The sequence below is a fragment of the Alexandromys fortis genome, unplaced genomic scaffold (genome assembly GCF_014885135.2).
Source record: "Alexandromys fortis isolate MF-2015 unplaced genomic scaffold, M_Fortis_MF-2015_v1.1 scaffold_161, whole genome shotgun sequence".
Taxonomy (NCBI): Eukaryota; Metazoa; Chordata; class Mammalia; order Rodentia; family Cricetidae; genus Alexandromys; species Alexandromys fortis.
The window spans coordinates 949,582-960,958 of record NW_026068073.1 but is presented as its reverse complement, the minus strand read 5'-3'; the positions used below and the strand labels follow the sequence as shown (position 1 = coordinate 960,958).

The 11,377-nt window shown below is 47.2% G+C and overlaps 2 protein-coding genes across 3 annotated transcripts; one reads left to right on the top strand and one right to left on the bottom strand.

The window, feature by feature from the left end:
- Nucleotides 1–1,416: 1,416 nt before the first annotated feature.
- LOC126488213 (intraflagellar transport protein 172 homolog) lies at nucleotides 1,417–8,512 on the top strand. 2 transcript variants are annotated; one of them, XM_050121525.1, is made up of 6 exons: nucleotides 1,417–1,634; nucleotides 1,809–1,904; nucleotides 3,098–3,252; nucleotides 3,737–3,873; nucleotides 4,109–4,216; nucleotides 4,796–5,608. In XM_050121525.1, the coding sequence occupies exons 4-6, from the start codon at nucleotides 3,782–3,784 to the stop codon at nucleotides 4,890–4,892; spliced, it is 297 nt and encodes a 98-aa protein (XP_049977482.1). In that variant the 5' UTR covers nucleotides 1,417–1,634; nucleotides 1,809–1,904; nucleotides 3,098–3,252; nucleotides 3,737–3,781; the 3' UTR covers nucleotides 4,893–5,608. The 2 variants fall into 2 exon arrangements, 1 of the variants encoding a protein (XP_049977482.1); XR_007588615.1 differs by lacking the exons at nucleotides 1,417–1,634; nucleotides 4,796–5,608 and adding an exon at nucleotides 6,976–8,512 and having other exon boundaries at nucleotides 1,643–1,904.
- Nucleotides 8,513–10,096: 1,584 nt separating this feature from the next.
- On the bottom strand, nucleotides 10,097–11,014 carry Spata31h1 (SPATA31 subfamily H member 1). Its single transcript, XM_050121310.1, is given in 3 exon segments — nucleotides 10,097–10,704; nucleotides 10,707–10,806; nucleotides 10,808–11,014. Coding segments are annotated over 3 exon segments (783 nt in total). The 5' UTR covers nucleotides 10,883–11,014.
- Nucleotides 11,015–11,377: the final 363 nt, after the last annotated feature.

Below are 11,377 nucleotides of genomic sequence, written 5' to 3'. Positions count from 1 at the left end.
AGTTACAAGTGGTTTTGAGCCACCCCAGCTGAGTCTAGGAACTGAACTTGGGTCCTCTGCAGGAGCACTCTGCATTTGTAAAGGCTCAGTTCACTGTATGAAACTGAGAAATACACGCTTTCTTTTTGTGCTTTTTTTGAGGCATAAATGATGTGTGTTTGGCCTTTGCCTGAGCAGCGTGTTTGAATATCTGCCTCCTTATTGTAAAGAGAGTTTGAAGCCAGGAATGGAGGCTCACATCTGTAGCCCCAGGACTCAGGAGCAGGAAGCAGCAGGGTGAGGAATTTAAAGCCATCCTCAGCTACATCAGGTGCTTAAAACCAGCCTGAGCTAATGAGATCCTCCCTCAGAACTAATATGTCATGCAATCCAAAGCTGGATAAAACCAAGCATTCAATGCCATATGTTTTTTATAAGTATGTCCTATTTTATTTATTGTGTTGTGTGTGTGTGCATGCCATGGTCACATGTGGAGGTCAGAGGCCAGCCTGCAGCATAACTCCTCTCCTTCCACCATGTGGGTCCCGGGAGTGAACTCAGGTCATCAGGCTTGGTAGCTATTTCCTGTGCCTCAGCAATTTACTCTAAATCAAGCATCCCCCCAAAAGGCCAGGCAGTGGTGGCGCATGCCTTTAATCCCAGCACTCAGCTGGCAGAGGCAGGCGGATCTCTGTGAGTTTGAGGCCAGTCTGGTTTACAGAGTGAGTTCCAGGACAGCCAGAACTACACCGAGAGACCCTGTCTTAAAAAGTCACATGCGCACACACATGTACACACATACACACACATGTACACACATGTACACACACAAATAAAATAAATAAATCAAACATCCCCACATCCTAATCCAATCCTGAAAGGAACACTTTCTGTCCTCCTCCCCACACTTCCCACTTCCCTGTGCCTCTCTGGACACTGGTTCTATCTTAAAGTCTTCTGGTTTTGGTGACCTCAAGACCCCTTTAGGTGTGGAACCAGTGAAGAGATTCCATGGACCAATCTCCTAAAGCACTTCCCAAGGATAAGAAGGAGAAAGAGCCTGTGGAAAAAGAACCCACGTACAGGAAGAGGGGCATGAACCCCACATTCGTGTCCCGGGGCTTCAGGACCAGAGAGGTCCGAATTACCAAGATCCCAAACCACTTCCAGGCAAAGAAGACAGAGAATATCCTGATCTTGGCGACCTTCTCCATTGGACTTGGAAGTGTGTGGTGTTTCCCATACCTGTGCCACCAGAATGGAGGAGGTGAAGCCAGAGCCTATGCTGTGAGGTTAAGGAAGGGGTGTCGAGACCTCCTAGGGAGGAGTGTGAGGGCTGAGGGGCTCCCAGCTGCCTGAGCAAGATCCCACCCCTCCGCAGGCAGGTTTCTGCTAGTGTACCTCATCCTGCTGCTGCTGGTGGGGATCCCTTTCTGTACTGGCGATTGTCTCCAAACTGCAATAAAATAGAAACTACTCCCTATGCCAAGGGAGTCGCACTACTCTGACACAAGAGAACTCCAGCTGCCTTGTGACTTCAACCTAAAAAAATCTACTGTTAAAGGCAGGAAAGGGAAACTTACACTTTCCAGGAGGGACACGCTTGTCCAGGACAGCCTGATTTCCCCTCATTGTCCAACCCACATGTGATCCCTGTAAGTCCTGGGATTGCCACTTTTTTTCTGATATGTTCAGAACCTGCCCACCCTTTTGCTGGCCACTTCTGTCTAGATTGTGACACTGAGATCTGAGGTCTTGGGGTATATCCAGATCCTGTCCTTGGCCAGCGTGCCGTGCATCGCCTTCCATGCTGTCCCTCTCTCTCTCAGGGCACCCTCTGTGGTGGGGTGGAACAGTTTGACTGCTGCCTCCGAAGGAGTATTTACAAGAACAAGTTTGAGCTGACGTATGTGGGACCCAGCCAGGTGAGCAGCTGATGGCCTAGCATGCTGAGACCTCTCATGGCTCATCTGTCCTTGTAACATTTCCCCCACCTGCTGGCCACAGTGTCAAATTTAACCTTCCTCCCTCTGGCAGAGCTATCGTAGGGAACTGAATGGCAACTTCTGGCAACCCTTCTGCTATGTAGTTGTTCTAACCCATTGCAAGCAAAGGTTTACACACCTGGCTCAAGAGATACAGGGATTGGCGCCTGTATCTCCCCAGTGTGAAGCTGTTCTCAGTGCCACCCACAAGAGTTGTGGACGTGTAGGATCACAGGCAAACTGTAATGCGTAGGACTCTGTTGTCCCAGAGACATGCGTCTCACTCTCCCACTTCCCTTTCCTTGCTCTTATTACGAGTTTGTTCCTGGATCTTTCCAGTCTCTCCAGAAACGTTTATCCTTTCTCTACTGTGTTAGATCTGTTAAGGACTGAGAGTACAAAGGTAATGTATCTGTAAGATATCGTACCAGGGCCAGAGATACAGCTCTTACTATTCTTACAGAGAACACAAGTTCAGTTCCCAGCGCCATGTTAGTGTCTCACAATCACTGGGTCTTCAGCCTTGGGGATGCAACACCCTCTTCTGACATCCGGCACCTGCACTCACCTTTGTACACACCCACACATGTAATTCAAATTCTTTTTAAAAAAGACATTGTGGTCTGGTATGTGGCCAGTGAGCTTGAGGCCAGCCTGGTCTATATAGCAAGTTCCAGGCCAACCAGGGCTACATGTCTCAAAAAAGAAAAAAAGTAGAAGAGGAAGAAAAAGAAAGAAAATCTTAGCATTTAGGAGGATGGCCAGTTGGAGGTCATCTTAGGCACATGATGATGTAATAATGATAATAATAGGTTCATAATTATATAACAGTAACTATGATATAGTATTCTGTCTTCATAGGTAAAGAGCTTTGTACTAAGAAGTGCAGGAACAAAGTGAGTGATTAGTGTTACCGAGTAGAGCTCTCAGAATCGAATGGCCATGGACAGCCCAGGCCATGGGGAAGTATTTCCTAGGTAGCAAACCCTGTGTGAGTGCAAGTGTTGTCCTTATCAACAGCATCCCAGGCCGAGGGAGAAACAAGGTATCCTGGAGTTGCGTGAGGGACCAGAGCACCTTCACTCTTCTCCTGCTCTGGGAAAGCCTGATGGGTTGGACTGGTCCCTTCCCAGGTGATAGTGAAGAACCTGTCTTCAGGGACCAGGGTGGTGCTCAAGTCCCACTATGGCTATGAGGTAGAAGAGGTGAAGATCCTGGGGAAGGAACGGTGGCTCACACATTGGACACGCTGCTGCTCGGAGACTTGAACACCAATCGCCTCAGTGAGGTAGGAACCGAGAGAGAAGGGTGGGTAATGGGATGTCTTGGCTTGCTAATTCTGAAGATGCGGGCCCTAAGAAGTAAGATTCCCCGTAGGATACCATTCTGATATTATTTCCTGGAATATAAACTTCCACAGTCAGACTGGTTTCTCTTGGAAATATGATGATCAGGGCAAGAGTCTGATACAGCGCACCTTTTGTGTACCGTCAAAACCTCCCCGAATACCATCTCTCTTCTTTGCCACTGACATCCTCCAGCCTTGTCTTGGGTGATTGTCTACATTGTCTATGATGTGTAGTAATAAGCTGAGATCCTGATTGAAGAAAGAAAGGGTGAAAGCAGCTGAGGAGTGACACCTGAGCGTGTCTTCTGGCCTGCTTACGTGAACAAGTGCAGTCACACGCGCACCCACAGTCTGTGCGTGCACACACACCCCTAAGTCTGTTTCCTACTGAAAAACTGGATGTCACTCTTTGTATACTGTGCAGGGTGACGTTGTAGGTCTGGAGCTAGGTGGAGGGAAGACAGAGGTGATGGTGACCAAAGGGGTGACGACTGTGGCCTACACCCTGGACGAGGGCCTGATTGAGTTTGGAACAGCCATCGATGACGGCAACTACACCCGGTGAGAGCTGCTAACAGCCAGTGTGGTGCTGAGCCAGTGTGAGCCTAGCAGACGCCTGCAGTGACCCATTAAACTGTCACAGCTCAGTGGGGCCCTGTAGTCATGGGAGGAGCCTAGACAAAGGGCGGTGTTTCTGGCCTTTCTTCCCCCCTCCTGCTGCCCCAGCAGCACCAGGGTTCCCCTCTGCTCCTCCAGATCCTGCTTCACTCCTGTGCTTTCTTCCCTTCCTCTCCAGGGCAACAGCCTTCTTGGAGACCCTGGAGATGACCCCAGAAACAGAGGCAATGTGGAAAACCTTGAGCAAACTGGCCCTGGAGGCAAGGCAGCTCCACACTGCTGAGAGGTGAGAGCTGTGGAACTGAATGCTGGCCACTAGGAGGCCTGTGGGCTGCTTCTGTCCTGTGTGTGGGCACTGCTTCCCACACACCCCAACAACATAAGCCCTTCCTGGTGCACTTACTCCAAACACCTTCCTACTCTAGATCAATATATCTTTTAAAAATAGTTTTAAATTCTGTGAATAAGAATGTCGATGTGTGGGTTTGTGCACGTGAGTGCCAGTGCCTGCCAAGGTCAGGAGAAAGTTTTGAACCTCCTGGAGCTGGAGTTCCAGGCTGTTGTGAGCCGCCTTGATAAAGGTGCTGGAACCAGACTCCAGTCTCTACAAGAGCAGTACACACTCCTGACTGCAGAGCTGTCCCTCTAGCTCTGAATATGCCCTAATGTTTGAGCTTCTCCTTTGCAAGGTTCTCCTTTAAGAGGTTGTTTCTTGTTTGCATTATGACTGTTTATATATTTAAAGTTTTTACATTTTTAAAATTTAGTTACTTTGAACTGGGTGTGTTTTAGTCACTTTTCTATTACTGTAGCAAAACACCGTGACCAAGGCAGCCTATAAAAGCCGCACAAAATGTCCTTACAGTTCCATGATAGGGGCAGTGCGAGCACAATGGCCTGGACAGCTGAGAGCTCACATCGTGGAACCAGCAAACAGCATTGGAGATGGCAGAAACTTTTGAAACAGCAAAGCCTCACCTGCAGTGACAAACCTCCTCCAACAAGGCCATACTTCCCAATCCTTCCCAAACACTTCCACCTCCTGGGGACCAAGTCTTCAGACATCTGAGCCAGTGGGAGGCAGTCCCATCCACACTGCCACAATGTTTCTGTGTGAGGGTCCATGTGTGGGTATGTCCACATGAATGATGGTCCCCACAGAGGCCAGAGGTGTAGGATCCCCTGGAGCGAGAGCTTCAGGCAGTTATATGAGCCTTCATATGTAGATACTGGGAATTGAACTCAGGTCCTCTGCAAGAGCAGTATACACTCTTAACCACTAAGCCATCTCTGCAGCCTGCCCAAGTCTTTTTAACATACCTCTGTGTCTTTCCTGGGTGTGGCACAGAGGTAATGAACACATTTGGGACCTCAAATTCCTTGAGTTCAAACGTTGGTTCAACTTTTCCTCTTGTATAAACTTAGAAAGGTCATTCACCCTTTCCAACCCTGGGATTTGGTTTTCTTTATATAAAATGGGGGCACTGATGACAGTATTTACCACATAGTATTATAAAGGAGAGTGGCGATGGTAATGGTGGTGAAGAACAAGAAAGAATCTGCAAAAGGCTTAGATGTAAGGGCTTAGTAATGTCAGCTGTTTCTGGGAAGCAGCTTGAGCTTTTTCATATATACCCCTCCTCCCTTGACCCCATGTAAGCTATCCTCCCTGAGGGACTGCGACCTCTCCCCTTAGAGAGCCTGGGCCGGCTCCTGTCAGAGATACTCTGAGGGACCTTCTAGAGGGACTGCGATCCTACCTCTGGGAGGGACTGCGACATCTCCTCTCCGAGAGGCTTCTAAGGGTTCTGTCAGAGGGACTCCTAGGCTTTCTCTGAGGACTGTGGCGTCTCCGATGAGATCTCTTAGACAGGCTGCGATAGGTCCTTCCAGAAGACTTATTACGATTATGTAAGGCCCAGTCCCTGAAGAAGCCATGTTGTTCTTGCTCGTGTTTGAAGTGACTCTGCATGGTTCTCTTCAGAAAGGAGTCAGGCATGACTGTCTCTTGGGCCTGAAATTTGGCTCCTACTTTAGAACAGTTCTTAGACTCTGGATTGAAGAGTTCATAGTGTTGTTCCTTGGAAACTACAGCTCCCAGACTTCTCCTGGATTACCGACACCTGTGCGCACGGGCATGCCCAGGTGCGGGTCTCCCAGATAACCTTGCGCCCCCCCCCCCCCGTTAAAAGCGAGCTTCCACGAGGTCTCGCTCTCTCTCACCCCCCTCTGGCCCCTTGTGTGTCTCGCACACCCCATCCCTTATCGTGTTTCCCTTTCCCATTAAAGCGCACCCACGTGGGAGCCGCGTGTCTCGTCTCTTCCTTTTGCACGTGTCTCGCCTATCCTGTGTTTGTCCACACACACACCCTGCCGTTTTAAAGGAAGAATACATAGTTGTGCTGTTGACATTTAGAACTCTACTCAAAGGCTGTAGGATTGAAGTAGCCTGGATAATGACATTCCTCTCAGAAACAATGTTCTTCACCAATTCCAAAGGTCTGGGCTGGAGAGAGCTCACTTGTTTTGATTGTTGAGCTTGGTCACATGTTTCCTGCAACCTGTCTTCTTTCTTAGGGGTGGAACCCATGAACCTTTGCTTGATATCAGGTGTGCTGGCCCCTCTGTCATCTCCTGTTAAACAATCATCCTCGTCTTTCTCTTCGGGGTACAAGTTTTTGCTTGACCACAAATTGTCTGGACTAGCCCTGTCCTCAGGCTTCTGTCCAGTGATAGCCATAACTCTATGTGCTCTTTGGAATGCCTGCTTTAGGCCCTGAAAAAGCAGCTGGAGGAACCTGGGCTGGGAGGATTTCGTCGGTTGTCTCTTTGAAGAAATGGTGCTGATTTGAGTGGTTTCGATACTCTTGCTTCTTGATGGATCTGTCAGTGTTCCAGAAGGACACTCTTCCGTGAGTCTACTGTTTTTGTAGAGCTTTATGTTTTGCATTTTAAGTTCCTTGGTGATTTTCTTCATTGGATATTTTAAGTCTGAGGTCTTTCTGAGTCTTGACTTAGCCCATTTTTCATGCCGGTTACTTTCAGCGCCACTCTCTGACGTGGAGAGAACCTCACAGAATTCATAATGCCCAGAGTCTTTGGCTTCTGTCTTCCCTGCCACACCACGGCTGCCCCATTGCTTTTGCCTCCTGTGAACTGGTACAGAAGCCGGAGACTGGGAAGATCTGGACTGGAAATCTCTTGTAGAAGTTGGACTCTTAGAAGCTGGAGTATAAATTTTAGCTTTCCTGTGCGATGATGAAGAAGGGTTCTTCGATGTGTCCGCTCTGTTTCTCTCACGATACTTTGAGACCTGAGGTCTTTTTCCAATGTGCAACCTAAAACCAAGATGCAACCAAATCTCACCATGGCCTTCAGGGGTGCTTATAAGGTGGATCTGTGGGTAGACGAGAAGGTAAGGCCCAAAAGCACACTGTAACTTATGACAACACTTATATCCTGAACATTGGCCGCACTGCAAGCAGATGTGGTATTTCAGGACAAGACCTGACCCTGGGGGTGGAGGGACGTTGTGTGGTATTTGACTCCGCAAGAGTTTTGCTGCTATCTTTAGCTGTAGATCTTTAAGTAGATGGAGCTGTTCTGAGAGATCGGTCTTGGTCTGGGAAAAATAACTTGCCTTTAGGGAGCGGTGAGACTCAAAAGTTCTTGTCTGTGAATCGCTCTGGGAGATTTTACTGGGCTCCCTGGAAACAGGATCTTCCCTACTGTAAAGTATCCCGAGAGGAGACTCTGGCTTCCCTAAGGCAGGAAACTGGGCCCCTGTACATGAGACAGGCATGTGCTGAGTGACTTCCTGGAATATATCACTGAGTTTTGAGTTTGTTTTCTTTAGTCCCAATCTAGTACCAGAGTACTGCTGTATTATGGAGGATGTGGATCCACGTGTCCACATCTTTAAGGGCATTCTTTTCTCGTGACCGTGGCCTAAGATATGTCTCTGAATATAGTTTTTGACCACTGACGTCTGTGAAATCGTCCTTGGACCCCTCTCTAGTAGGCTCTGGGAAAATTCCATCAGTTCAGCTGGAACCCCAAATAAATTCTGAATAGATCTGCAGATATCCATAGTGGCTCCTTCTGTTAGAAATGGTTGAGAACAAAGCTTCCTTTCCATAGTGGTTCCCAGAACATTCCCCAACATCAGCATATTTGAGAGGTACTTCCTGGGTAGTCGCTGCCTACAGACATGGCTTTCCCAGATGTTCAGTTGTCTGCCCAGGAAAGAACAGATAAAGTTTCTTCGAGCTCCTAATCCTGCCTGAAACTCCGAGGGTAGTAATCTCAGTGGATACGGAGAATAGCTCTGCAGTGAATTCCCAAATTCTTCCATTTGCTTCTTTTCATTTGATTCCTTAGTTATGACATCCATATCCCAGATCTTAGGATATATGGATCCCACAGAGTTCCCTGTTTTATCAGAGGGAAGGACCAAGGGAAGAGCTGGTGACTGTATCCTAATAGTGTCTGTATTGGACTCTGGAGACTGCAAAATGCCAACATTAAAGTTCTTCATAGTCCGGGCTCTTGACACTTTCAGCATTCCAGAACCCTGAAGGGGCCCTAATTTGCTTGTTTTGACATAGCTTGAAAAAAATGGTATCTGAGGGCTGCTTAAGAACCTAGAGAAGTAGTTCTCTGCTTGTAACTTTTCTGATGTTATCATTTCTGAATCTCTGTTCTGACACGCCCATCCTTCATTCAGATCCATTTCCAGTACTTTAGGAGATTCTCTTTTGATTCCTACAGATTTTCCAGCCTGAAGCCTTTGCTTGTGAGTTAATGTTTGCTGTATGATTAATTCTGGAAAATTCTCTTGAATATTTTCCCTTCAAGTTCGTTCTATAGTTTTTATCTTGTCTTGAAGATGTGGTCTTGGGAGTAAATTCAAAGGATCCTTTACTTGAGTTCTTTATCTTGTGGCAACTCCTATTGGTTCGACAGCCTGAGGACTTGGTCCTGGTGCCAACTCTTCGGATTTCACAATCAGAAGCAGGGGCTTGGGAAGCAATATCATCTTTATCGCTTGAAAGCCTGATAATTCTATCGTTTCTAAAATCTGATGTGTTGGCTCTGAGATTAACTTCTTAGATTGCACATTTTGTAGCCAAAGTCTTGGAGCAAACTCTGAAACTATCATATCATGCAGTTTGGGAGTTAAATCAACATATTTTGACCCTTGAGAGGTCGGCTCTGGTATCATCGCAGACTCTATAACTTGAAGTGGTGGTCCAGGAATCACTGTCAGAGATTCAGAGACTTGAGGAACTTGAAGCTGTGTCTTTGCAGGTTCTGTCATTTGATCGAGTAGCTTTGGGCTCACCGTTACAAAGTTTATAATCTGATCCAGTGATTCTATTGGAGTGACGTTCGCTTTTTCCATGCTTGCCTTCTGGGGCGTTGTTAGACCACTTTCTACCTCTTCTGTCTGACATTCCTCAAACGTGAGCTCTACAGAGGCTGTATTTCCCACAACTTGATTGGTTGGCTGGGAGGCCAACTCTAAGAATTCTTCCCTTTGCATCCCCTTGCCTAGGCTTAGAGGTCAAACCTACAGATTCGGGAATCTGAGGTCCTGGTGTTATTCCTGGAGCAGAATCCGGAACGTGATAGAATGGCCTTGGTGACGAGGCTACAGATTGTTCTCTTGGGGATCTTTTCTCGGAGCTCCCCATCACAGGTCCTAAGTCTTGAGGATATGGCCATGGAGATTTTTCGACACATTCAGTCTCTCTGTTTACTGGTGTTGAAGTCACTCTAAGAAATTCTTTCCCTTGCTGTCTTACCTTACAAGTTAGCACCGTCATTTCTGTGGCATGATTCTTGAGGTCCAGGGTCATTCTCTTAGATCCTGTGGCTGGTTGGGTCTGTGACTGCTTGAAATCTTTCACTTGAGGCCACTAACAAGAAAGCAACTCCAGGGTTTCTAGGCTCTGGTAGTTTTTCTGTGGGGTCAGTTCTGAGGCGTTTGAATCTTTTTTTTGTTTGTTTGTTTTTTTGTTTTTTTTCAAGACAGGGTTTCTCTGTGGCTTTGGAGCCTGTCCTGGAACTCACTCTGTAGACCAGGCTGGTCTCGAACTCACAGAGATCCACCTGCCTCCGCCTCCCGAGTGCTGGGATTAAAGGTGTGCCACCACTGCCTGGCTTAGGCGTTTGAATCTTGATCACTTAGTGTTGGAGTCAGATCAGCAAATCCTGGCACTTGAAGCTCTGGCTGCTGTGGCATCCCCAATGATTCTGTGACTGTATCCGTTGGCTTGGGGATCAACCTCATAGATTTCTCTGTTGTTTCTGTGCTTTTGTGTCCCAACCCTTTCATCATTTCTGAAGATCCTGCATCTTCTTGATAAACGGGCAGCGGAATATAATTCACCAATTTAGGGGCTTGGTACCTGATCTTCGTGTTCATCTCTGCATAGTCCACCAGGTGGTGTGCTGGTCTGCACGTCACCTTAGAGGGTTCTGTGATTTGATCATTTGTTTGGGGAATTTGGTTCCCAAATGTCATATTTTGAAGGAATGGACTTGGTGATAAGCCCACAGAGTTTCCACTTCGTGGCAGGGACACTGATGATAATTTCACATGTTTTACACTTTGCCCCCTCAGCTCTGAAGTCTGATTTAATGGTTTAAATTTCATACATCGTGACTGCGACTCTGGAATTAAATTTGAAAATTTGACACTCGTCAGTGCTGGTCCTGCCAAGGACTTCCTGGTGGACTCCTGTGTTACTACCATTGGCGTCTCATCTAAAGCATCTGTTGGCGATTCATACTTTGCTGTTGGGATCCTAGCCTCAGCTCCATGGGTTTTAGATCTTGAAGACATGGCTTCAGGGCAAAGAAAGACTTGAGCACATTGAGACCCGTGGCATGGAGCTAACTCTGAAGAGTTCCCGCTCTGAGTCTGTGACCCTGGCTTCAAACACATAACTGTTTGAAAACAAGGTCCTGGTTAAAATTCCTTACTTCTCAAGTCCTGCAGACCATAGCCAGGTGTCAGGTTTACAGAGTTTGTACAAAGCAATTGCTGTTTGCTCATCTCTGGAAACATTTTATCTTCAGGCAGTGGTGTTGGTAAAACTTCCTCAGAGTCCACACCAGTTGACTGAGGCTTCGGAGTCAACATGGGTTGTGCAGTTTGCTGCCGTGACCCAAATTTCTTCTTCAAAAATGGGATCTCTTGAAACTTTGCCCCTACCGATAAGTTAGATGGCTTCACACCTTGAAGAGGGGGTCCAGGGCTCAATAGAACAGATCTTGTACACTGAGATTCTGATCCACGGGTCCATGCAAAGGACTTTATGTTTTGCAACTGTGGCCCTGAACCAAGCTTTGCTAAATTTATGCGCTGTAATTTTAATCCTGGATTCAATTAAAAAAATTCACACATTGTTCCTGTGGCCCAGGGTTGTATTCTGCAGGT

Bases quoted from the DNA above. Each gene is read 5' to 3' on its own strand.
- LOC126488213 (XM_050121525.1), top strand. From the start codon at position 3,782: ATGGTGACCAAAGGGGTGACGACTGTGGCCTACACCCTGGACGAGGGC. The intron at 3,874-4,108 runs GTGAGAGCTGCT...CTTCCTCTCCAG, and splicing joins GATGACGGCAACTACACCCG to GGCAACAGCCTTCTTGGAGA. The intron at 4,217-4,795 runs GTGAGAGCTGTG...ATGTCCTTACAG, and splicing joins CAGCTCCACACTGCTGAGAG to TTCCATGATAGGGGCAGTGC.